We start from the raw sequence: 27,457 nt of genomic DNA on the forward strand, positions 1-27,457 counted from the left end.
TGATACGGATTAAACCAAGTTTTCGTTTAAAAGTTAATTCATATATGACTTAAATAACATATGAATATCATTAATAAAGAACGGTGACGTTATGCTGATATCCTTTCTAATAGCTATATATTTTGGAGTATCTTGTTTTGGTTCAAAAATATTAAAACTAAGAAGTAACACTTCTTCAATAATTGAGTTTGTAGAAGAGGTCAAACAAAGCAAACTGTTTAGCTACATGTATTTAGTCAATGTAGGACGTCTCTTCAATGGTGCTGAATGTCAAAATAATGAACAAAACACGTCTGAATTGTTCTAAAGTATATGTGGAAATACAGCACAAGAGGTATGGGGCCGTCAATCACCTACAAACCAAAGGGGGGTTGTAGGTGATCGACGGCCCCATACCTCAATTTATTCTGAAATATATCAATCTGCAAGGTTACGACCAAGTTGGGAGATTGATTACTTCCATTTGAATTAATTTGCGTTGGTGTTTTCTTTGTTCTATGCTAAACTTTCATGTCGACTCTTAAGTGTTTAGTCTGCCCTTGTTTACTGACGCTGTTGTATTGAGTGAGGTATCGGATAATCTGGTCACCTTTGTTTATAATGTATCACTGTTATTGATTTGTTTTGTTTTCTAGTAATAAACTTATAACGATTTGTACGTGAATAAGAAAGTGCAATGAATGAAAAACACAGAGTGATTAAGACGAAAATAATATGTATTTGATAATTTTTTACACCATAAATATAAAAAAGTTTAAATATCATACAAAAATTATTAAGACCGATCCAATTTCATAACTGTACAGAACTTATTACATCAATATAATAAATGTCAAAACCCTTTGACAAAATTAGAGAATTTGATCTTTAAGGCAGATAGGGTGATTCACTTTTTTGTTTCTGTGATTAATTGTTTTTTGTCACTCTGATGTTTCCGATGATATGATTATATCAGAAACCATCGGGTTGGTCTTTGCTTAAGAGAAAGAGTTTAGCTGTCGTTAAGACATCTACACCAGCAAAGGAAATATCCTCCAATGTTTTGTTATCACGAATGATATAGACAGTTGCTATTCTTCTTGTTCCAATTTGGTTGTTTCACAAAACCTTGATTTTTGAATTAATTCTATAGATCCGAAGCTCCAATCTATGTACATATCACAAGCTCCTGGTTCTTATTCTCTAGCCATAGATTCCCCTTGAGTAGTCTCCCCTGGTCGGATTTGCTGAAGAAAGAAAAAAGGAAAAAAATAATGATGACATCCAATTATGTTTGATGTTCATGATATCAGTATATAACAAACTATTAGGTTATAATAACCCACTGTGTCAGTCCTCACGCTTGCGAAGCTGTTTTTGTGTTCTGTTTGATTGTACTTACTCCAATGTTTTATACTTTGCCTGCATATTTAGTAACATTTTTTCGTTTTCTCTCCCTTGTTTTTTCTTTTTGGTCATAATTAGTAAGTTGTTATGTATTCTGTTTGATTGATTTTTGTGAGTTGTTCCGTGGTCTAATACAGGTTTTAACATTTGACGACTGTCTTTGATATCTTTGGTTTAATGTTGTCGAAATATCTCCTTATTTTGTATTGTTCTGTCTAGATTTATTTCTATTTTGTCATATATTGTCTGGCTTTCTCAATAATTGTTCATGTTTGTCCAGATGTTTATGAATGTTTACCTTATTTTCATTTAGCTTATTATCATGCCTATTTTATCAAGTTTCGTGAGTGACATACTAAATTCCTGTAACTTCTACTTTTAAAGAATAACGGAAACATAGAAACCTGTTTAGATGGGAGAAGAAAGGGCGTTTAACCTGCATCAGAACATCAGTAGCTGTATGCTAGTACCTAAAAGCACCGTATTACCTGTTTAGGTCAACAGTGTCACATTATCTGTATAATTAAACTGTGTCATATTGCATTACTTAGACCTGTGAAACTTGCGTCGTTGATATTTGCCTAAGTTTGGAGAGGTTTTAGAAATACTGAAAAAATACGCTAGCTTTTCCTTTTTTTTTGTAGCAAAATATTGATCTTTTATAAACTTTTTACCGGTAAGAAGTCACTGAAGTAGAAGAAGGTAAAATCGCGAACTTTTGGTGGAAGCTTTTCAATGAATTACTTTAGAAATTGCACTACGTCTACGCACCGAATCAATATACGTGTTTTTCAGTGCTATTATTGACAATGACCCTTATAACTGTTTGAATGAAGATATTGATTTTGTGTCAGACATGAGAAATGGTGTTTTAGACAATTTTGTTGGATTTGGAATAATATGATAGCTCCAAATATTTTTTTGTATGTGTGATTAAATTTTATGTGCTGACTATATTGTATTATATTGTAGTTCAAGTGTGAAGCGTTTTAAAACGTACCATCTTTGTGTACCTTAACAACAACCACTGTCGTCAAAACAACTCGTGGGTCTAAGGTGTTAAGGCACATGTATATATTAAAGCGTGCTTAGTCATGCCTTTTACCTATATATTTGTATCGCCGAATTGCATGTATAACTTGACCCGTGCTTCCCTTGACGTAATGTACACACCTTTATAGCAACAGAAATTCCTTTACTTGAGTAACATTCCGACAGGAGAAGTACGATTTTACGTCAGTAACATTCCGACAGGAGAATACGATTGTACGTCAGTAACATTCCGACAGGTGAAGTACGATTTTACGTCAGTAACATTCCGACAGGAGATGTACGATTTTACGTCAGTAACTTTGTGTGATTTCTCTTGTGTTTATAATGTGATTTATACCTACTTTCGTCAAATAGTATCATAATAAATATTCATGCAGAATGGAACAAGCACCTGTCCAAGAGGATAGTCATCAAGCATTGTCCAACGTTTCATCCCCTCTAGTTACCGTTGCCTATATCTACCCCTTCATCTAGTTACCATCGTATAGCTACCACCTCTAGTTTAAGCTCTACATAGTAACCATTGATGATAATTATCATTGCCTATAGTTACCACTACTATTGTCCATGTTCTTTGATTCCAAACTTTTTGGCTTTATCGTGCATATTCATAATGTGACTGATTCAAGTGAAATAGAACCATTGAAAGGGCAACGGCATGCAATCATGTTGTTTTTCTTCGGATGTTTACATCAATTTGCAAAACTATTATACCCGAACGAACAGTACCAGGGAACATCAAGCTGTCTTCTAATTGTTTACTGATGTCTAGTACAGTTCTTTGTTTTATGTCACTCCAATCTTTGCCTATGACAAATCAACCACCGTTTAGGTTACTCATCGTATCTTCTTTCTTTTCTTGCAATTGTAGGATTCCAATTGAAATTCTACGTGTTCTATATCGCTAACAATGACTGTAATAAAAAAAAAAAAACAGTTATACTGGTGGCTGATAGATTGATTTGTGGATTTTTTAACCAGACACAAATGAGATCAACGTTTGCGGCAGAGTGTTTTAACCAGACACAAATGAGATCAACGTTTGCGGCAGTGTTTTTAACCAGACACAAATGAGATCAACGTTTGAGGCAGTGTTCCGGTTACGCTCGTTGACTGTACTTGGGTTGTTAACAGTATCAACAAAACCATGTTGTGCTTGGTTACGTTAGCTAAGGTGGGGTCTCTGGGAAAACCTACATTTGGTGAACTACATACGATTATGTATAACGCTACCCACACGCGATATTAACAAACACCAATGTACAACATAGGAGAAGTGTTATCATGTGTTTGAATTATACATTTCTTAATACTATTAAATATAGTCTTGCATTGCTTGTCTCTTAAAAACTATGTATGTAAATGTGCCGAGAAATGTCATAAATTATCAACTCCTGAAATGTATAGCCGTACTCGGGTTTCTATTGCCTGCCGGTAATCTTTCTATTTATGTCAAAATATTCCATATACTCTCCACTTGTCAAAACCAAACATTCAGTTTAAGAAAACAGTTTTGAAGCATTCGAATATTCTCGTTGTCATGTGAAATTGTTCGTTTGCAAATGTGTTTGTCACGACGTTTGGCATTTCAGTTACCCAAGAAGACCAAACGATTAAATAACAATTTTGACATAAAACAACAATAAATTGTATTTAATCACACATAGAATTTACTAAATATCCACCATAAGTTAAATATGACGTTGTACTTTCGAGTATTTTGTCTTACGAAAAAAAATTCATGTTAATCTCCTACAAAATAAAACCTCTACAGTAATTGAATTTGAAGATATATTTGTCGCATTCCTTGTAAGGAACAACACAGACAACGCTAAGGATGTTACAAACGCAAAGGAACGGTTTTAATGATTAGGTTTCAGGAATGGCGTTCGCTGTAAATGACTCAACCTATGATAATTATGGAACAGTTACTAATTTATGGAAATATTGATTTTAGTGCACGCTTCTTTTTCTTTGCAAAAACTATCTAAGCATTTACCAGCGCTTAAAACGTTTCCACGATGAAATATATGTGGATTTATTTTAATATCAAATTGATAATATTGAAATTAGAATAAATTGTATATCACATAAATCGTCGACAAAAAAACGCACTCTATTGAAACAATTCACGTGCTCTTGATATAACAGGTAACTGTGGACCGTCCCCAATGCGGATCTTTGTGTACGGTTTGTTTTGGATACTAGCTATGCGCAACCGCAAAATATTTACTGGTCGTCATGACAAAGTTCCTAATCATAGCTGTTCAATACAAAGCGGGGTTCGTCTTTCGATAATGGCTGTGCGGTAGCGTGACTGTAGCTGTGCCTTGGCGTAGTGTGTGCATTGTATATGACCGTGTAATTATGGGTATGAACAGAGCTGCCATAAATATATTCGTGGTCAATATGTATATCAGAATAACCTACACTTCACGTACAGGTCGAGCTACTTAAGCCACATAGTATCGACTTCAATGGTAATCTTTTAAGTATTGGGATTAGTCACTGTATACTCATTTTTTTCAAATTGCCTTCAATTTTGACATACGAAACAACTGCGAACTAAGCGCCTTTATTTACAAATTATATAGGGCGCTATATAAATGTTGTATATTATTATCATTATTATAATACAGCGAGTACCGCGTATAACAGTAAATTAACTTCCTAGTCGCCGGTGACATCGTGTTGACATGTTCAGACCAGTCTATAAGGTCGATGGTTAGCTGTCAACGACCTAGCATACTGATAACACGGTCCTGATGACAATAGGACACTACAAACGTCAAGCTGGGTCGAGAGGAATACTTGAATAGAATAGCAAAAGAATCGAATGAAAGTTCATTTTTTTCAAATGGCGTTTTATCTCTATTCCCATTTTCGCGCTTGAACAGTTCAAGCTTGGTGCGGATAGGTGCGAGGCTAGTTACCGTACCTTATCATGCGAAACCTTTGATGTCCCCGGTATGAATTAAGACGGGGTTATTAGACTGTCTGGTAGCTTGCCTGATGATACGTATTCATTTCTCTGCTGCGTTCATTTTATCATAGCTATTCATAACAAAGAGTGTACCCCAAGTTGCGTGTTGTGTTCCGTTATTTCATCAAAGATAGCTGTCACCGTCCAAGTAGATTTTCAAAGAAAGACATTTTGGTTTTAAACTTTTATGTAATAAATGATGTTGTAGAAATGACGTCACGTAGGAACATTTACACGTTCTGTTAAATCTTATTGTAAAGAGAACTATGATATTATACGGTAAAAGTGGATAGTTACCGCGGTGTGGAAACTCACGATTTTCGCGTTAGCTAAATAAGCGCCAAGATATCAACTTGCAAGTTGATATCTTGGCTCTAGATGGCGGTATATTTTCCGTAAGAACATTAATCAAAGTGTGAACAACGGTTTGTGTAATTCGTGTGATCTTTGTATTTGTGATTATTATGATATCCATTTATTTATCACGAAAAAGTGTATGTAATTCCTAGAGCCAAACGTAAAACATGATACAATATGTGCACCTGTTGATGACGAGTGCCATGATACAATATGTGCACCTATTGATGACGAGTGCCATGACACAATATATGCACCTGTTGATGACGAGTGCCATGATACAATATGTGCACCTGTTGATGACGAGTGCCATGACACAACATGTGCACCTGTTGATGACGAGTGCCATGATACAATATGTGCACCTGTTGATGACGAGTGCCATGATACAATATGTGCACCTGTTGATGACGAGTGCCATGATACAATATGTGCACCTGTTGATGACGAGTGCCATGATACAATATGTGCACCTGTTGATGACGAGTGCCATGATACAATATGTGCACCTGTTGATGACGAGTGCCATGATACAATATGTGCACCTGTTGATGACGAGTGCCATGATACAATATGTGCACCTGTTGATGACGAGTGCCATGATACAATATGTGCACCTGTTGATGACGAGTGCCATGATACAATATGTGCACCTGTTGATGACGAGTGCCATGATACAATATGTGCACCTGTTGATGACGAGTGCCATGATACAATATGTGCACCTGTTGATGACGAGTGCCATGATACAATATGTGCACCTGTTGATGACGAGTGCCATGATACAATATGTGCACCTGTTGATGACGAGTGCCATGATACAATATGTGCACCTGTTGATGACGAGTGCCATGACACAACATGTGCACCTGTTGATGACGAGTGCCATGATACAATATGTGCACCTGTTGATGACGAGTGCCATGATACAATATATGCACCTGTTGATGACGAGTGCCATGACACAATATGTGCACCTGTTGATGACGAGTGCCATGATACAATATGTGCACCTGTTGATGACGAGTGGCATGATACAATATGTGCACCTATTGATGACGAGTGCCATGATACAATATGTGCACCTGTTGACGACGAGTGACATGATACAATATTTTTATTTATTTATTCATGTTTTTGTTCTTCTAGGTCAACTTAGTTATCATTTTATATTGTATTTTTGGAAATTGAATTGAATTTGTATTTTTGGAAATTGAATTGAATTTGTTTTTTTTATGTTCTCAGTGTATAGAAGTATCGTTATCATCAGACTTCCGGTTATAAACAAGTGACCTATTGACCCTTTATTGATCAATATGATTTGTGTTGTTGACTTCGTATACACAAAAATTAATGTCTTCTGCCTTGATGTGTGAACCGATTATTGATATTTGTAAAGGCTTACTTAGCGGTGAACAGGTCCGGAACAAACCACACATCAGTGTGGTCAGTGTGTCTATTAAATGGTCTAGTGGTCATTCGGGTAATTGGATCAATGAGCAGTTTATATAACATAAATGGACTGTCGTGGTCAAGGCTAATAATAAAATTTGGCCAGAACCCGATAATAGGTATTTTTATACTTGATTACATACGTCAATATATCGAAATATGTAGGAAAGGACAATATTTACAGAAAAAACGATTCAGTTATCTAAATGCTGTCAAAAGCATTGTATTCTTTGTTTTGATTAAGGAATTCGTGTCAATACACGTTCATACTTTAAGTGTAGCTTTTAAGATAAATAAGGACACTGTCTACCTATTTAATTCAAATGTTTAAGTTAACAAAAAGGGTATTATCATGGTAAATATAAAAAAGAGAATGTACTGCGTGTGTATGCATGTATTATTATCATATCTTTTAACGTTGTACCTTACTCGACGAGATACCATGTGATAAATGTGGTAAAAAAACATCTACAATGATGTTTTGGAATGCATTTTAACTATAACTAAATTTCAATGATGCAGTGAACTAATAGCAAACCATTGACGTAACTTCCTCATTGCGTGACTGAAATACACTGAGTAAACCACTTACCCTACTGGCAAATACAACGGTTAAATTGCTGACAAGGTTACAGTTTAACTACAGCTAATATTACAGTTAACTTCCTGTCAGTTCTTCAGTTAACTTGTCGATAATGCTACTGTTAACTTGTTGGAAATGTGTCAGTTAACTAAATGTCAAACTACAATGAACTTGCTCGTCAATAACACAGGTCACTCACTGACATGACAGACAGACGTGCGCAGCTTAGTATATTTTTCATTATTATGTTTTACTATTTGAAATTAATTATAAACTAATACTAGAACTGATTTATTAAGTCATATATTTGTAGATAGTGTACGACAGATTTTTGAACGTGTGATTCTGTGTAGAAAGCATAACAACAGATATACGTAGTGTGATTTGCCAGTGTCGACTCTGCTGCAGTTATTGTACATGATGGATTACGTATTTGTTATTAAAAGTTTACTTATTGCATACAAAACAAAAGAAGAGTAATAGTACTTATTGCATACAAAACAAAAGTCGAGTAATAGTCCGTATTGCATACAAAACGAAAGTAGAGTAATAGTACGTATTGCATACAAAACGAACGTAGAGTAATAGTACGTATTGAATACAAAACAAAAGAAGAGTTATAGTACGTATTGCATACAAAACGAAAGTAGAGTAATAGTACTTATTGCATACAAAACGAACGTAGAGTAATAGTACTTATTGCATACAAAACAAAAGTCGAGTAATAGGACGTATTGCATACAAAACGAACGTAGAGCAATAGTACGTATTGAATACAAAACAAAAGAAGAGTTATAGTACGTATTGCATAGAAAACGAAAGTAGAGTAATAGTACTTATTGCATACAAAACAAAAGTCGAGTAATAGGACGTATTGCATACAAAACGAACGTAGAGCAATAGTACGTATTGCATACAAAACGAACGTAGAGTAATAGTACTTATTTCATACAAAACAAAAGTCGAGTAATAGAACGTATTGCATACAAAACAAAAGAAGAGTAATACATACCTGAGCATCCTGTACCAATGCACAAATTGGGCAGAATAAATGAACTAAACAGTCACCACCAAAACCACCCTGAAATAGACAAAAACATGAAATGGTAAGAAACGTGTAGACTATACGTGATGATGGAGATAAATAAAGTTACCACTCGTTGGCACAGCTGTGGGATATCAGCATCATGGTGTTGATTTAGAATACATGCCATTCCAAACGTATCGTATTCAATTCACTAATCTTCTGCAGTCGGTAAGTTAATTACAATCACAAATTAGCAGAACTGATTTGTACATTATACAGTAACATTGCGTTTTCGGAGAGAAGCAATTGCTGCAGCATCTATCTTATTTTTTGTATTAATCTTTTTATTTTCACGATTACACGACAAAAACAAAAATACATACACAATTAAAAAAAAGAACTTAAAAGTGTTGATTTCATCCGCAGGATGCCAATAATAGACCAACATTCCACACCTGACTGAAGCCATGGGGAACCGCCTATACGATTGCACAACAACTTTTTCGCTTAAATGTATATTTCAACACTGGTTAAATGGAACGACTTACAAAACAACTTACTTAGGGCGAGAGCTGATACAAGCATACAACACATTTGTTCGTCTTTGTGGGGTTGTGTGTTGTTCTTATTGTCATGTTCTGTTTGTAACAGGAGAATGGACCCCCACACGTTATAATTTAATAAAACTAATACGGCCACACATAGATGGTAGGTGACTAAGCGCAGTCATTATCTCGCCACGGGCTTCAGGACAGTATGTAGAAATTACAATTAAACAACCTTTGTACGAACAAACTAATACAACTTCCACGCTCAGAGTTCGTGGCTAACATATCTTTATTTATTTTTCCTTTTTTTAAATAAATACAAAAATGTGCCTTTTATTGCAAGATTCATTTTCAAATGCTAAATTCAACTAACTAAACAAATCTGAAAGCATCGTTATGAGTGTCTCCAGGCTATTAGCTGATCCTCTGTTCAGTGAGGCCAACCCGTTAGTTGAATTGACATTAAAAGGTTTCTGTTAGCATGGAGCATATTGTGCCTTGCAACCGGTAGTTGTATTGTAATCTATTTCTAAAATCAGCCGAAATATTTCTTTTCAAAATTTGTCAACCATACCCTCTGGATGAACACCAAGCCATGTCATCTTAGCGTTAGTAGAAGTGTCCCGATAAATTAATATAACGTTCATGTTCTGTGAAACTGCTTCAACAATACCAAAGCCATGAAGTTTTTATACAAACAAACGAATTGAAAACTTGAATATTAGATAATTCCAATATTATTTTGCATGTGTCACTTCAGTTTTGTGTTTGAAAGCTGACAATGGTCCGTACAACCAAATGTTTGACCTGTACGTTATATTTCATCGGTGTTAAAAGACTATGAATGATTAACCATACGTGTTCGAGTTTGAAGGAAATAAGTTAGGGCATACCCAGGGAAGTTATTTACGGGGAGGCAGATTAGGGGAGCTATTTTTACAACCGGTTTCGTGGGATATCGTATTTGAGCGAGTTCACCTCATTTATGGCTAGGTTGTATTTGCTTTTGGAGTTTTACAGACAACGAAGTAGGATACTAGGCCTCCAGTAACAGATTATCTGTAACCTAAGTGGTCTGGTAGGTGTGTGGTATTACTGCAACCATGCTACACAACTCACATTCTCTTTAATTGATATACATATTTATATATATTAATTAGAATCCACAAAGTAAAGCTGTAATTCTAATATGAATTCTGAATGTTCTCATTGTCAAAGACAACATGTCTGTAATAATGGACCTTAGCTAATACAAAGAAGACTGACATTTACGAAACATGGCAAAAAAAAGTATAGCATGCACAGCAGAATTGAAAAGATGGAAACCTAGGACGAGCTTTGACTTATTCGCCTAACTATAGTTTGTATTAGTGACTTAGATAGCAGGGTGGCGTTAACACACAACAATATGTGCGATTAAGACGGAATCCTGTTGAGCAACCAACGGTGACAAGGTTTTAAATAGCACTAACAGGTGTGTCACAAACCAAAGTTTACTAAGGATTCGGTTCGTTGACTTTTGTCTCCGCCAACAGAATTTACAAACAAAATATCTAGCGGAGTAAGCTATCCCGCTTTACTGACTTATCGACGCTCCTCATTCCATTGCACCTGACAGCGTGTCGGGCTAAATATGGGTGTGATTGTGCACGGCAGGGCGTTGGCCAAAAATTCAAGATGTCGGCCAAATCAATCAATCGCTAGAAAAGCAATGACTGAAGTGACGTCAGATGTGAATGAAAAAGTCTGCTGTGATTTAATTCATCCTGCTACTGGTGATTTGTCACCTGACAATTCATCATATTAACGCGGGGGGGGGGGGGGGGGGGGGGAGTCAATATAATGTGTCTGCGTGTGTATGTACCCAGCAGCCGCTGACAAGGTATACTACACTATATTAGTCAGGACTCCCAATAGAAGTAGTATTACAGCTAACTGGACCCTGTTTGGAGACGTAATAGGTGATAACAAGCCTTAGTATAAACATAATTAGTGTGTACGGCTCCCACTCTGGCATTGAATCCCGGACTAAATGATGTCTGGCGTTTCAATGGTTACATCGGGATGCCATCATGATAATGTTTTGCATTTTACAATATCTCTTATTGCTAAAAAAATAAGCAATCTTAATATAGGATGTTGTTATTCTGCTTGGACATTAACTATCGCCTGATGTGTTCGTTGTAATTATGCAAATTCATTGTTTTTGGTATATCAATTAACTTTATATATAATCATTAATTTAATTATAGTATCGCCATTTTAAATCATTCCTTTTGCCTTAAAAAGTTTTCCACCTAAAACAACTGCCTTATCAATGCAAACGATGTAGCTACGACACAATTGTACATATATTACTTACTTCGATTCCCCCCTGTGTCCGGACTTTTTCACGGACTTTGGCAGACAGGTAGATGCCGGCTATAGGAAATATCCAGTACAGAGCTCCGACCATGATACAACTGTCCCCTACAGCCTCGGCATTTTTACCTGCCGTGTAACAAGGGGCGATGTACGTGATGAGGCACAAGGTACAGTTGTTCATGCACCCACACAGACCATTTGCCCATTCACCCATCCTGTAGTGTTATTTGTAAACTGGTATAGAAATAAGACACTGGTCAGCGCGAGACAAACGACTGCTCTGTACCTGGGCAAATTGTGACCGCTACAGAACTGAACTCACTTTATCTATGAGAAATGGTGGGTTCTGATTGGTGGGAAATAGAACGTAGGTAAAGGGTTAAATCCCCAGGAATTAGCTTGGATTTTCCCCGTGTAAACCGTGCCCTGTTCACTATCACTTGACTGGTGTGTCACCACCTGTAACGGACACGACCAGTACCCGGCTCTACCTGGTATTATTACATTAATACATCTTCCTATGTGATCGATTCTGCCTCAGCAGATTTGATAGCAAACCGACACAGTGTATCGTTAGACTAGGCGTTGACTCGGGTAGAAGTTGAGCAGAACATGTATTATATCATATTGATGTACTATGAACCTGGTCTGATGTACTATGACCTGAGGAAGTGTGTTTTTCCCAAGGTATATTTGATAGCGGCTACAGTGTGTGACCTAAATACACGATAGTAAATGTCTTGAGTGTATACAGATATGCGTCATATAAACAACGAAACTCAATGTTTATACATGTTTAACGGACAGGAACGAGGGATGCTTTAGCATTTCATAGCTGCAGAGTGGTAGTTTTCTAGTCAGAATATGCTTTGTTTCCAATATACCCGTACCAAACAATGTCCCAGGTTTCCATATCAAACAATGTCCCAGGTTTCCATATCAAACAATGTCTAATGTATCTATGTAAAACAATGTCCCAGGTTTCCATATTAAACAATGTCCCAGAATTTCATATCAAACAATGTCCCAGGTTTCCAAATAAACAATGTCGCAATTTTCAATATCAAACAATGTCCCAGATTTCCATATCAAACAATGTCCAATGTATCTATGTAAAACAATGTCCCAGTTTTCAATATCAAACAATGTCCAAGGTTTCCATATCAAACAATGTCCAATGTATCTATGTAAAACAACGTCCAAGGTTTCCATATCAAACAATGTCCCAGATTTCCATATCAAACAATGTCCAACGTATCTATGTAAAACAATGTCCCAGTTTTCAATATCAAACAATGTCCAAGGTTTCCATATCAAACAATGTCCAATGTATCTATGTAAAACAATGTCACAGGTTTCCATATCAAACAATGTCCCAGGTTTTCATATCAAACAATGTCCCAGATTTCCATATCCAACAATGTCCAATGTATCTATGTAAAACAATGTCACAGGTTTCCATATCAAACAATGTCCCAGGTTTTCATATCAAACAATGTCCCAGATTTCCATATCAGACAATGTCCAATGTATCTATGTAAAACAATGTCACAGGTTTCCATATCAAACAATGTCCCAGGTTTTCATATCAAACAATGTCCCAGATTTCCATATCAGACAATGTCCAATGTATCTATGTAAAACAATGTCACAGGTTTCCATATCAAACAATGTCCCAGGTTTTCATATCAAACAATGTCCCAGATTTCCATATCCAACAATGTCCAATGTATCTATGTAAAACAATGTCACAGGTTTCCATATCAAACAATGTCCCAGGTTTTCATATCAAACAATGTCCCAGATTTCCATATCCAACAATGTCCAATGTATCTATGTAAAACAATGTCACAGGTTTCCATATCAAACAATGTCCCAGGTTTTCATATCAAACAATGTCCCAGATTTCCATATCAGACAATGTCCAATGTATCTATGTAAAACAATGTCCCAGGTTTCAATATCAAACAATGTCCCAGATTTCCATATCAAACAATGTCCAACGTATCTATGTAAAACAATGTCCCAGTTTTCAATATCAAACAATGTCCAAGGTTTCCATATCAAACAATGTCCAATGTATCTATTTAAAACAATGTCCCAGGTTTCCATATCAAACAATGTCGCAGATTTCCATTTCAAACAATGTCCAATGTATCTATGTAAAACAATGTCACAGGTTTCCATATCAAACAATGTCCCAGGTTTTCATATCAAACAATGTCCCAGATTTCCATATCCAACAATGTCCAATGTATCTATGTAAAACAATGTCACAGGTTTCCATATCAAACAATGTCCCAGGTTTTCATATCAAACAATGTCCCAGATTTCCATATCAAACAATGTCCAATGTATCTATGTAAAACAACGTCCAAGGTTTCCATATCAAACAATGTCCCAGATTTCCATTTCAAACAATATCCCAGGTTTCCATATAAAACAAATGGCCATGTCTCCATATCAAACAATGACTTGAATGACAGTTGAAATCCTATTTAGCCTTTGTAAGCAAACATAATCGAAGTGGATTCCAAAAGAAAGGGAAAAGGGGAAAAGCGTAAGTACAAAATGTAACCTGTATTATAAAATGGTATTTCAAATGAACGTTTTCCTGTCAGACCTTTCCGTTTGCCATTCCTACAACATTTATATACCAATATTGAACCGGAACCGGAAATCAGACGTTATTTTACACAACTGACGCATCGGACGCCATGATATTCAACTAAACAGAAAAGTACACCAATACAAACTCAAATAATATCAGACATTCAAAGCTTACCTCTGACCCGGTCACATTTTTCAACTGTGTCTTACTCAGTAATATTTGGATCTACTATTAGATATATTTTATTTAAGTATTAAGTTAATTTAAAACAGTTGATATCATCCGATGAGATTTGTGAAACATATGGCTGAAAATACAACTTCCGGTAAGAATGTCAAATATACAAAGTAAAAGGAAAGGTGAAACGCCTTTGGAGATATTGAAGCGAGATTATACCAGAGTATTTCATCACTTAAAATATCTATCATTAGAGAGGACGAAGAGTAGCTAAAACAGTGTCTGCTCGGACTTTTACAGATTTCTCGTAGACACTTCAGAGTTTGTTACCAATAAGAAATACCAAGTAGAGTGTTTCTATTACAAAACACCTTCGATAGCTGTAAACTCTGTGAAGCAGGAAGTAATGTATCAAATGCACTGGGGTTAGTTGTTCAGTCACCATTAGATACCATTGTCCTTTCTCCTATTTTCAAAACTGAACAAATAATCACCTGTCCTGCGTGTAACCTTTAAAAGGCTACTAACACCTCAATAACTCTTATTGTGATTTAGTCACATGACCATCTTATCTTATTATTATCAGGATTAATACAGGGAAGTCACGCAGGCATGGCAGCTGTAATACCAGTAAAGTTAAAATGATACGCTTGGACGCGCATCACGGTCTCCTCTGTAGATATTCAACACGGAAGTAAAAGTAAATTACAGTCACAACTCTAGCATTAGAGCGATTGAACCTGTAGACACGGCAGTCACAACTCTAGCATTAGAGCGATTGAACCCGTAGACACGGCAGTCACAACGCTAGCATTAGAGCGATTGAACCTGTAGGCACGGCAGTCACAACTCTAGCATTAGAGCGATTAAATCTGTAGACACGGCAGTCACAACTCTAGCATTGGAGAGATTGAACCCGTAGACACGGCAGTCACAACGCTAGCATTAGAGCGATTGAACCTGTAGACACGGCAGTCACAACTCTAGCATTACAGCGATTGAACCCGTAGACACGGCAGTCACAACTCTAGCATTAGAGCGATTGAGCCTGTAGACACGGCAGTCACAACTCTAGCATTAGAGCGATTGAATCCGTAGACATGGCAGTCACAACTCTAGCATTAGAGCGATTAAATCTGTAGACACGGCAGTCACAACTCTAGCATTAGAGAGATTGAACCCGTAGACACGCCAGTCACAACTCTAGCATTAGAGCGATTGAATCCGTAGACATGGCAGCCACAACTCTAGCATTAGAGCGATTAAACCTGTAGACAAGCCAGTCACAACTCTAGCATTAGAGCGATTGAACCCGTAGACACGGCAGTCACAACTCTAGCATTAGAGAGGTTGAACCCGTAGACACGCCAGTCACAACTCTAGCATTAGAGCGATAGAATCCGTAGACATGGCAGTCACAACTCTAGCATTAGAGCGATTAATCCTGTAGACACGGCAGTCACAACTCTAGCATTAGAGAGATTGAACCCGTAGACACGGCAGTCACAACTCTAGCATTAGAGCGATTGAACTTGTAGGCACGGCAGTCACAACTCTAGCATTAGAGCGATTGAATCCGTAGACACGGCAGTCACAACTCTAGCGTTAAAAGGATTGTTCATGCGGGAAATAACACGGCACAACATGTTCAAGACCGAGAGCAATCGATAAATGTAATCAATATTAACTCAAAAAACTTTTATATAGAAAATGCGGGGCATTATATACACAAAATTATCACCCATCAATTATAATATATTCACAGTCATTAAATACGCCGGAAACCATTTGGAGAAAAACAATTAAAAAACACACACTGTAGAATAGTGTGCTATTAAAAAGTATGTTAGTTAACTTATTTCTGATTCAAGCAATCCTTTAAGTACATATTGTATCCTTATTTCTGTAAGTAAACAATCCATACCCATCTGTATGCTGTGTTTGACTGGTGTATGGTGAACTAGATAGATGTCGGAGACAACAGACATTGTTGACCAACTGCACTTTTTCTGATTCTGTTCGATTAATAAACGGCATATGATTTAGATGAAACGCATGTGTAGAACGAACTTATTAATAATAGTTTGCTCTGGTTAAATGAAAAGTTATGAATAATCTAAAACGTCCCTTATACCGAGTGCACCGAGTCATCAAATTGATAGGATCACCCAGGCGTATCGTCGGTGTCAACATGGCAACGACGCTCAAGGAATCGCCCTAGCACGGCGCGTGTGTTTATCATCAGTCACTTCTGAATAATTAAACTCCCAACCCTTTGTTAGCTCACACGGGTACAAGTATCAGTAAATGCAACACAAATTTACATTCATATTCGCGCATGGTGTCTAATGGAGGGGGGGGGGGGCGGAAATAACAATAAAATTCTTCTTTGCTTTTGTTGATTACAAAAAGTTTATTAGGTATTCTAATCAAACTTTACAAATTAATTTAGGGACAGTATTTTTATGATTTGTTCGCATTAGACAGATGAGGAAACATTATGTTCAAATTCTCTGCTTTAGTGAATATTTTCACTAATGAACTTTGTATTTCTTCTTTGGGGGGGGGGGCCACTTTTCAGACAAAAGTTATGAAATACAATTAAGATTTCATCCAGGGTATACAACTTATTTTATGTAGATAGTACAATGTACCATGATGCTTCTATGAGGTTTATAGCGTGCTTCCAATTACTTACTTCAATTTGGTGCTGTTCCCTAATCTTCCCTCGTACCACAGCGCTGAGGTAGATTCCGGCAATTGGAAAAAAGTACCAAAGAGCTCCTACCATGATACAACTGTCCCCTACAGCCTCGGCATTTTTACCTGCCGTGTAACAAGGGGCGATGTACGTGATGAGGCACAAGGTACAGTTACTCATGCACCCACACAGACCGTTGGACCATTCACCCATACTGAATTTTGTGGTCGTCAAATTTTCCGACTTTGGTATACAACTTACACCTGTTTAGTCGACTGTCAGACTTCTATGGTTACTACGTTGTTATAAGGGACTTGTCACGTGATGGGATGGTTCACTGCATGTTCGTTTAGGTCAATCAATATGAATTGATTAGTTAATGAACGGGTGAAAACACCAAGTGGCATGCGCACTGTTTACTTCGTTAAAGCTACACGGTCAGTATGACTAATCAACTCTACAGCTCCTGTAAGCATCTTGTATACAATTCACACACAGATCGGCGGTCTTCTTTATGTTAATATTAATGGCAACCCTAGGCTCGTGTTGCCTACACTTGTCCGTTGTATACAGAGGATAGTGTTCTGATTGGACTACATCAATAAATGTGCCATGTAATTAATTGAGTATGACTATAATTTACAAAACAGTATAGATAATCATTCGAGGAAAGTCTGGATTGTCTTAATACTACGCTCTGTTAACCGATAAATATGTCCTTGCGATAACTCAAAGACAATTACTCAATACCCTGACTTAAAAACATAAATAAGAAAAGTTTGTGAAACTCTACCAAATTACTTTATAATTTTAAAAGCCACTGCTAATGGAAATTTTAAACACGGGAATATTTTGTTATACAGATTTAAGTAACTTCAATATAATTGAAATAATTGTATTTGTCTTTTCATTCGCCCGAAGTAGTTATCTACAACACGTAGCCAACCACCAAAACTACGTAAGCCATCACGAGAACTTGGCGCGCAAAATGTTCTGTTTAAACCTGTTAAAGGTGGCCTTTTAAAAAAAGTCCATTCTTCATGTTCAAATAAAATATTGAGATATAAATTATTGACAATACAGATCATTGCCCACATTGAAATGTTCGAGCTTGGACAACTACAGTTCTATAAATAAATCATTGTAATTCTACATCGTCTATAGCTAGCGAGAAAGTCCTAGCGATACATGTCAAGTCCTAGCGATACATGCTCTCTAACAGGTGTATCAAGTCCTAGCGATACATGCTCTCTAACAGGTGTATCAAGTCCTAGCGATACATGCTCTCTAACAGGTGTATCAAGTCCTAGCGATACATGCTCTCTAACAGGTGTATCAAGTCCTAGCGATACATGCTCTCTAACAGGTGTATCAAGTCCTAGCGATACATGCTCTCTAACAGGTGTATCAAGTCCTAGCGATACATGCTCTCTAACAGGTGTATCAAGTCCTAGCGATACATGCTCTCTAACAGGTGTATCAAGTCCTAGCGATACATGCTCTCTAACAGGTGTATCAAGTCCTAGCGATACATGCTCTCTAACAGGTGTATCAAGTCCTAGCGATACATGCTCTCTAACAGGTGTATCAAGTCCTAGCGATACATGCTCTCTAACAGGTGTATCAAGTCCTAGCGATACATGCTCTCTAACAGGTGTATCAAGTCCTAGCGATACATGCTCTCTAACAGGTGTATCAAGTCCTAGCGATACATGCTCTCTAACAGGTGTATCAAGTCCTAGCGATACATGCTCTCTAACAGGTGTATCAAGTCCTAGCGATACATGCTCTCTAACAGGTGTATCAAGTCCTAGCGATACATGCTCTCTAACAGGTGTATCAAGTCCTAGCGATACATGCTCTCTAACAGGTGTATCAAGTCCTAGCGATACATGCTCTCTAACAGGTGTATCAACTCCTAGCGATACATGCTCTCTAACAGGTGTATCAAGTCCTAGCGATACATGCTCTCTAACAGGTGTATCAAGAGAATCCTCACTGGAACAACTCTATAACCAGGTTATAGATAATTAAATAATTATTTATGCTTTTTAATGAAGTATTAATTCATTCCATAAGGTAATTTATACAAAACCACATGCAGGATAATCTCTATGCATTATTTAAGGATTAACTTTGTTCATGTTATGGAGCTATAACACAAAAAAGGGAGTGTACTCTATAATTTAATCTACTATACACAATCCCTGTGGAAATCCACTTGAATTGATGGGCCCTTTTCTCTTAGAAATTATTGCGCTGCTGTATCAGCCAATCAAAAGCGACGTTACAAATGGCGACGTCATTTTTTATGTTTTAGGTTGATAACATACATTTTTAAGCCAATGAAAATGCTTGTTACAAGCAAGATTAAATTATTATTTAGGAATGACAACTACGTTTAAATCATCGCTGTAATAAGTTCTGGACAGCGCAGTTTTAAAACGCCTACAGATGCGGGAAAATATAGTGACAGTCATTGACTTTTCATCGCCCCAGAATTAACGATATATTTTCCTCTCATATTCAGGAATGTTGACTTGTCGACCAAGACTACTAACTTCAATTTGGTGCTGTTCCCTAATCTTCCCTCGGACTTTGGCGCAAAGGTAAGCTCCAGCGGCTGGGAAAAGGTACCAAACAACGGCTACCATGATACAACTGTCCCCTACAGCCTCGGCATTTTTACCTGCCGTGTAACAAGGGGCGATGTACATGATGAGGCAGAGAGTACAATTACTCACGCACCCACACAGACCGTTGGACCATTCACACATGTTGATTGGTTGTCAAAAAGTCTCCTTTTTAAACAAACAATCTTGCACCGGGAAGCCGACTGTTAGACTTTTGGAAAAAAACTATGGTTACCGCGTCATATATAAGATGGACATGTCACGTGATTTTAAGTTTCACTGCATTTGAAGCAGGGAAGTCTGTATCAATTGATCAGCTAATAAAAGATAGATGCAGTCACCAAATGTCATGCGCATTGTTCTCATCCTGAAACCCTCCCGTTCTATAGGACAGGTATATCAATCGACCAGTTACACTTTCCATTTCAAGCATTTTGTTTGAAATTAACACACAGGTCTTTTTGTCCTTACTAAATGACAATAATTGGCACATGTTACCGACATTTGTCAGTTTTATATTAGTAAGCGTTCCGTGTAGTAGTAACGGGATATTGCTATTCATAACACGAAGCAGTACAGACTCAAAGAAAATCAGTATTGTCCTGATTCATGCACCCTATTTGCCAATAAAATCCTATGTGTCATATTAAACAGCCGTCACCATTCCTTGATATCGGAATTAGATTGCTGTAACAACTATAATGAAAAGTAACTGTGTCTTAGATCGATACACACAGACGACCTTACAGGACAGTGGCCGCGTGTGGTACCCTTACAGGACAGTGGCCGCGTGTGGTACCCTTACAGAACATCTCGTTTCTAGTCTTCTATTTAGTGAATTAAATGTAATATTGTTATAATATAAGAGCATATAAACATATTTATTTGTTAATTTCATATTTTTATTCATCGGCAGTTAGTTTGGAGTTTGCCCTTGCATTTTGATGGTATTGGCGCTGTATAGAAAAAAAGGGCTACCAAGAACGGGTACAATGAGGGTGATACATGTATAGTCATGGGGATTAACCAATGAGGGTGATACATGTATAGTCATGGGGATTAACCAATGAGGCATGCTAGAGAAAGTGACATGCTGTGACGATGGAGTCAACAGAAGCGTCGCGGAACTCCGGGGAGCCATCGCCAATGTTTACACCTCTATAAGGTATTGAATGGCAAGGGTATTGCCAAGCAACAAGAATAAATCAATACAATTTATATGGGTTATATCAATAACAATAAAACAGACACACTGCTACTCAGGTAGAACACACACGCGCATGTTAAACAACATGTCAAAACACTTATTAAAGGTGTGTAGTTCAAATGACAATAAAACACTTTTAAAACAAACTGTGGAATAAAACCTTTGATATGATTTTATATGTTAGAAATAGCAACTGGAATTTCGATGGAGCTTTCAACAATGAATATGATGACAGTAAGCCTGGTCACTGACAACTTATCACGTCATTGGAGTGAATATGATAACAGTAAACCTGGTCACTGACAACGTATCACGTCATTGGAGTAAATACGATAACAGTAAACCTGGTCACTGACAACTTATCACGTCATTGGAGTGAATATGATAACAGTAAACCTGGTCACTGACAAATTGTCACTTCATTGGAGTAAATATGATAACAGTAAACCTGGTCACTGACAACTTGTCACTTCATTGGAGTAAATATGATAACAGTAAGCCTGGTCACTGACAACTTATCACGTCATTGGAGTGAATATGATAGCAGTAAACCTGGTCACTGACAACTTATCACGTCATTGGAGTGAATATGATAACAGTAAACCTGGTCACTGACAACTTATCACGTCAGTGGAGTAACTAGATAACAGTGAGCCTGGTCACTGACAACTTATCACGTCATTGGAGTGAATATGATAACAGTAAATCTGTTCACTGACAACTTATCACGTCATTGGAGTAAATATGATAACAGTGAGCCTGGTCACTGATAACTTATCACGTCATTGGAGTGAATATGATAACAGTAAACCTGGTAACTGACAACTTATCACGTCATTGGAGTAAATATGATAACAGTAAGCCTGGATACTGACATCTTATCACGTCATTAGAGTAAATATGATAACAGTGAGCCTGGTCACTGATAACTTATCACGTCATTGGAGTAAATATGATAACAGTGAGCCTGGTCACTGACAACTTATCACGTCATTGATGTGAATATGATAACAGTGAGCCCGGTCACTGACAACTTATCACGTCATTGGAGTGAATATGATAACAGTAAGCCTGGATACTGACAACTTATCACGTCATTGGAGTAAATATGATGACAGTAAACCTGGTAACTGACAACTTATCACGTCATTGGAGTAAATATGATAACAGTGAGCCTGTTCACTGACAACTTATCACGTCATTGGAGTAAGCATAACTCAAAAAAGAGCATCACAAATGAAAATTACTAACTCGAAATCAATAAAACTACGGCAATATATATACTTAAATATATATACTTAAATATATATATATGAAAGTTATCATGGAAACCCTTGATAAAGTACAAGGAAAAGCAGACCAATAAAAACATCTTATTTCACACGATAACAATAACATTTTTTGTAATGTGATCAATTAACATAGGTAGTTCCTGTAAAGTGGTAGTCTAATGATTTACATCAGACAGCATTGACCAAAATATCTTAATAGATGGCTTAATATAAGATTTAAAATCTTGTTGCCAGATCCTATTCCTATCTACCTGTGTACTTGTTATTTATGACGAATGAAATAAAATATTGTTTAAACCAAACCAAATATCGTAATTAATCCTCAGCTCTGTAGCTGCTATGGCGTACGGTAATGTATAAAGAGCATAAAGACGAAATATAGGGGGGCTCGTGAACCCTCAAAGACAATTATTCTATCTTGACCTAAACATGAATTTAACAATTTCACAACATTTTACAAATCATTACATAATTTTCAACCCTTCTATAAAAAAACGATTGAATGAATGGCAACTCTTTTGTTTAAATCAACCAGCGCAGTTTTAAAACGCCGACAGATGCGGGAAAATATAGTGACAGTCATTGACCTTTCATCACCCTAGAATTAACGATATATTTTCCTCTCATATTCAGGAATGTTGACTTGTCTGCCAAGACTACTTACTTCTATTTGGTGCTGTTCCCTAATCTTCCCTCGGACTTTGGCGCAAAGGTAAGCTCCAGCGGCTGGGAAAAGGTACCAAACAACGGCTACCATGATACAACTGTCCCCTACAGCCTCGGCATTTTTACCTGCCGTGTAACAAGGGGCTATGTACGTGATGAGGCAGAGAGTACAATTACTCATGCACCCACACAGACCGTTGGCCCATTCACCCATCTTGGATAAGATTGATCTTAGTGGATCCCAAAATAACAAAAACTAGGACCTCTTATCTAAGTATCCGTACAAGTGACTGTCCTGTCACTATGGACCCACTGCTTTTATACACTAAGACAAACCACGTGACTGATTTTGAAAACAGAATGCCCTTATACCCAAATTCAATATTATGATTCCATATACTTCACCCAGCTATGCTATTCATGAGAGAAATGGACGAATCAGAAAGGTTCTAATACAAAAGACATATACTACCTCGACTTGTACATATATTGACCTCGGCCTACCGTTCACCGCCGTAGTCTAATCGTCATTGATCACTTAAACGACTCTATCTTGTTACAGGGCCATCCCCTGACATCCTTTTCATAATTTCTTTTGCAATCCATGTTTAAACAGTTAAGAGCACAGTCATTTATGAACATTTTGAAAATGTTTGTGTTAAGTGTTAGTATATTGGATTTATCATAGGGTTTGAAATATCCTAACTAATAAAACGTCGTCAAACAGCACCCGGTATTTTACGACGATTTACAGTGTTCTTTTCACTGCGTCTTACAACAAGTGAGACTATTCATAGTCTAATGTAAAGGAAATCCAACTTACTCAATACCTTCCAGAGATATCTCTATGAAATTAGATAAAGAAAAATAATAGAGATATCACTTTTACAGTTAAAGATGTCTTTGATGAATTCAAAGATATCTCTATTAAATGACAAATATCTACATAGATTTCATTTAAGTATAGTTCTATGTACATTTAAGATATAAATTTGTTTTAGAAATATCTGTTACAAATAAAAATATCTCTATTCCATTTAAAGTATATATTTATGATTTCAAAATATCTCTTTTTCCTTTGAAGATATCTCTATTACATTTAAAGATATCTCTAATACTTTAACGGCCCCTCCGTTGGTATTAAATGTAAAGTTGGCTTGCCATACGATAGGGCCTCAGGATCCCATTAGCAGCTTACTCCTAAATACCTAAAAGAGACATCGCTTATACTTATAGTTATTAATAACTAATCAAGTAAATGATATATTTATAATAGCTTAATTGATAAGGAACTAAGACATCTCGCATGATCCTAAAGATGCGAGATATCTCTATTACATTAAAAGATATCCTTAATTCAATTGACATTTCTAAGGTATGTAAAGATATCTTACATTAAATGATCTATTTTAAAGATAAATATAACCATATAGATTACCTCTACTATATCCGGAGACACTCTTTGACTCAGACATATCACTATAAAAACTTAAATGAGTTTTTTTGATATTATGAGATATTATTAAATTACGAAAATATATCTTATTGAAATAGACATATTTTATACTATTTTAAGATATTTCTATTTCATCTAATATATCTCTTATACTTTTGTGATCACTCTTTAGGCATTCTTTATTTTATTAGCTTGTCATCGATCCCCTGTACCACACGACTCTACCACAGGATGTCGTTAAATAATGCGTATCTAATGACGTCATTATGAATAGATAATTATCTACGAGTTAAATACAGGTTTGCGTTTAGTTCGATTTATTTAACTGTCAGACATGTTGACATGATATTGGGATTCAAAGTAAACTATTTGAGGAACAGACCGATATCCTAAGGCTCAAGAAGTGGATTCATTAGAGAACAATATTCAGTAACCGTAACATCCTGGTATAGTAACATCCTGGTATAGTAACATCCTGGTATAGTAACATCCTGGTATAGTAACATCTATAGTAACATCCTGGTATAGTTGCAATAGTAACATGATGATCTAGGAGGAAACTCGAGAAAAATCACGCCAAGAGAGAAATTGTACTCATTCTCGCCCAGAACAAAATGTACATAGTACAAAGGGTTCAGAGAGAAGAAAACCGCCAAAGTCTTTAGAGAAGTCGAAGAATAGGTTTGGTCTGAGGGAGGACGAGCGTGATATATTGGGTTGAGAAAATATTTGTTATTTCCGATCCGGAGAGGAAACAAACGTTATATTATGCTTTCTGAAGACAATTTTGATATTTGGTCCGGAGAACATCCGTTATTCTGAGTCCAGACAGAAGAATATATATATAAATAAATAATATCAACACACAGTTAAATAAAGAAAGAGGATATAAAGCGCAATGTTTGAGGCTGCTGCGGTAAATATCCGATTACAGTTACTTACGGTAAATATCCGATTACAGATTTAGTCATGTTCGCCAGCAGGGAAATTTACTTACGGTAAATACTCTTCTCCATTTTGTTATAATTTATTTGTGGGATTGTACAAAGTCAAAGTTATCCACAAAAATAATAACAAAAGTTTAGTTTCACCACTTTGATAGTCCCTTATGGCACACCCCTTTTTATGTTTTGTTCGCATTAGACAGATGAGGAAACATTATGTTCAAATTATCTGCTTTAGCGAATATTTTCACTAATGAACTTTGTGTTTCTTTTTGGGGGTATACTTTTCAGACCAAAGTTATGAAATACAATTAAGATTTCATCCAGGGTATACAACTTATTTTATGTAGATAGTACAATGTACCATGATGCTTCTATGAGTTTTATAGCGTGCTTCCAATTACTTACTTCAATTTGGTGCTGTTCCCTAATCTTCCCTCGGACCACAGCGCTGAGGTAGATTCCGGCAAGTGGAAAAAAGTACCAAAGAGCTCCTACCATGATACAACTGTCCCCTACAGCCTCGGCATTTTTACCTGCCGTGTAACAGGGGGCGATGTACGTGATGAGGCATAAGGTAACGTTACCCATGCACCCACACAGACCGTTGGCCCATTCACCCATCTTGGACAGAAATCGTGAGAAATACTCAAAACAATAAAATAAACAGGTCTTGCCTACTGAATCAAAGTGGCAGAGTTGTGGTGGAACCTACGGTTACGGCGCCTTTTATACCTTGTGGCATCACGTGACTTATTCAGTCGTAACCCCTAATTGTTTATTGTCTTTTATTTAGATTAGCCATTGTACCTTGATCACCGATTATTTAAATCGATTAAGAGAATAGCTAACTATCAAAAATAACTTAAGCGTTGATCGTTATCTTGTGTTTAAATGTTTGCCTTCAAACGGATCCGTTCAGAACACAATTCTCCGTAACAATGTGATTCCACATGTTCAGTGGTTCATTGTGAACTTTTCTCTGGTTGTATCCGGCGACATTAAGGTTGTATGCTGCCTTATTTTGGTTATATTGTTTTTAGAAACAGTTCATCATTAAGAACTTTAAAAAAGTGGGAAAAATAAGATATATAATGGTTTCCAGTTAAAAACCATGTATATTTCACGAGGGTTGCAGTACATTGATATCACGAGTACGTTGTACGAGTTAAAAACCAGAATATACACTAACAATATACTGCCATTCGGGGGAAATAGTCAACAGAAAAAACCATTCACCTATATAAATTACATCCAAAAATAAATAAAACGACGAATATGATACTGAATAATTGGGGATAGCTTTATCTTTGACGCCTAATTCTAACGACGTCAGTCTTAACAGTCAAACTGTGCTCCATTTTGGACGGGCTACTGAACCATATTGTGTTTTTTCTGTTCGTTTTGGTATGATTTGATTAATTAAATGGTATCACGTGTGACTTTATGATTGAATAATAACTTAATAACATACAGCCAAGAGGTAGCAACACAACATACAGCCAGGATGTAGCAACACAACACACAGCCGGGATGTAGCAACACCACATACAGCCAAGATGAAGCAACACAACATACAGCCAGGATGCAGCAACACAACATACAGCCAAGATGAAGCAACACCACATACAGCCAGGATGTCGCAACACCACATACAGCCAGGATGTAGCAACACCTCATACAGCCAGGATGTAGCAACACCTCATACAGCCAGGATGTAGCAACACCTCATACAGCCAGGATGTAGCAACACCTCATACAGCCAGGATGTAGCAACACCTCATACAGCCAGGATGTAGCAACACCACACACAGCCAGGATGTAGCAACACCACATACAGCCAGGATGTAGCAACACAACATACAGCCAAGATGAAGCAACACCACATACAGCCAGGATGTAGCAACACAACATACAGCCAGGATGTAGCAACACCACATACAGCCAGGATATAGCAACACAACACACAGCCAGGATGTAGCAACACAACACACAGCCAGGATGTAGCAACACAACA

The 27,457-nt window shown here is 36.9% G+C and overlaps 1 protein-coding gene across 3 annotated transcripts; it reads right to left on the reverse strand.

The window, feature by feature from the left end:
- Nucleotides 1-698: 698 nt before the first annotated feature.
- LOC110441497 (protein PLANT CADMIUM RESISTANCE 3-like) lies at nucleotides 699-23,347 on the reverse strand. Of its 3 annotated transcripts, XM_021484663.1 has the most exons (4): nucleotides 17,330-17,521; nucleotides 11,752-11,841; nucleotides 8,827-8,895; nucleotides 699-1,226 (listed from the first exon to the last, which is right to left on the reverse strand). In XM_021484663.1, exons 1-4 carry the CDS (start codon nucleotides 17,453-17,455, stop codon nucleotides 1,176-1,178), a joined length of 336 nt encoding a protein of 111 aa, XP_021340338.1. In that variant the 5' UTR covers nucleotides 17,456-17,521; the 3' UTR covers nucleotides 699-1,175. The 3 variants fall into 3 exon arrangements, with proteins under 3 accessions (XP_021340338.1, XP_021340339.1, XP_021340337.1); XM_021484664.1 differs by lacking the exons at nucleotides 11,752-11,841; nucleotides 17,330-17,521 and adding an exon at nucleotides 23,039-23,347; XM_021484662.1 differs by lacking the exon at nucleotides 17,330-17,521 and having other exon boundaries at nucleotides 11,752-12,079.
- Between the last annotated feature and the right edge of the window lie 4,110 nt (nucleotides 23,348-27,457).

The sequence above is a fragment of the Mizuhopecten yessoensis genome, unplaced genomic scaffold, assembly GCF_002113885.1.
Source record: "Mizuhopecten yessoensis strain PY_sf001 unplaced genomic scaffold, ASM211388v2 scaffold715997, whole genome shotgun sequence".
NCBI classification, from domain to species: Eukaryota; Metazoa; Mollusca; class Bivalvia; order Pectinida; family Pectinidae; genus Mizuhopecten; species Mizuhopecten yessoensis.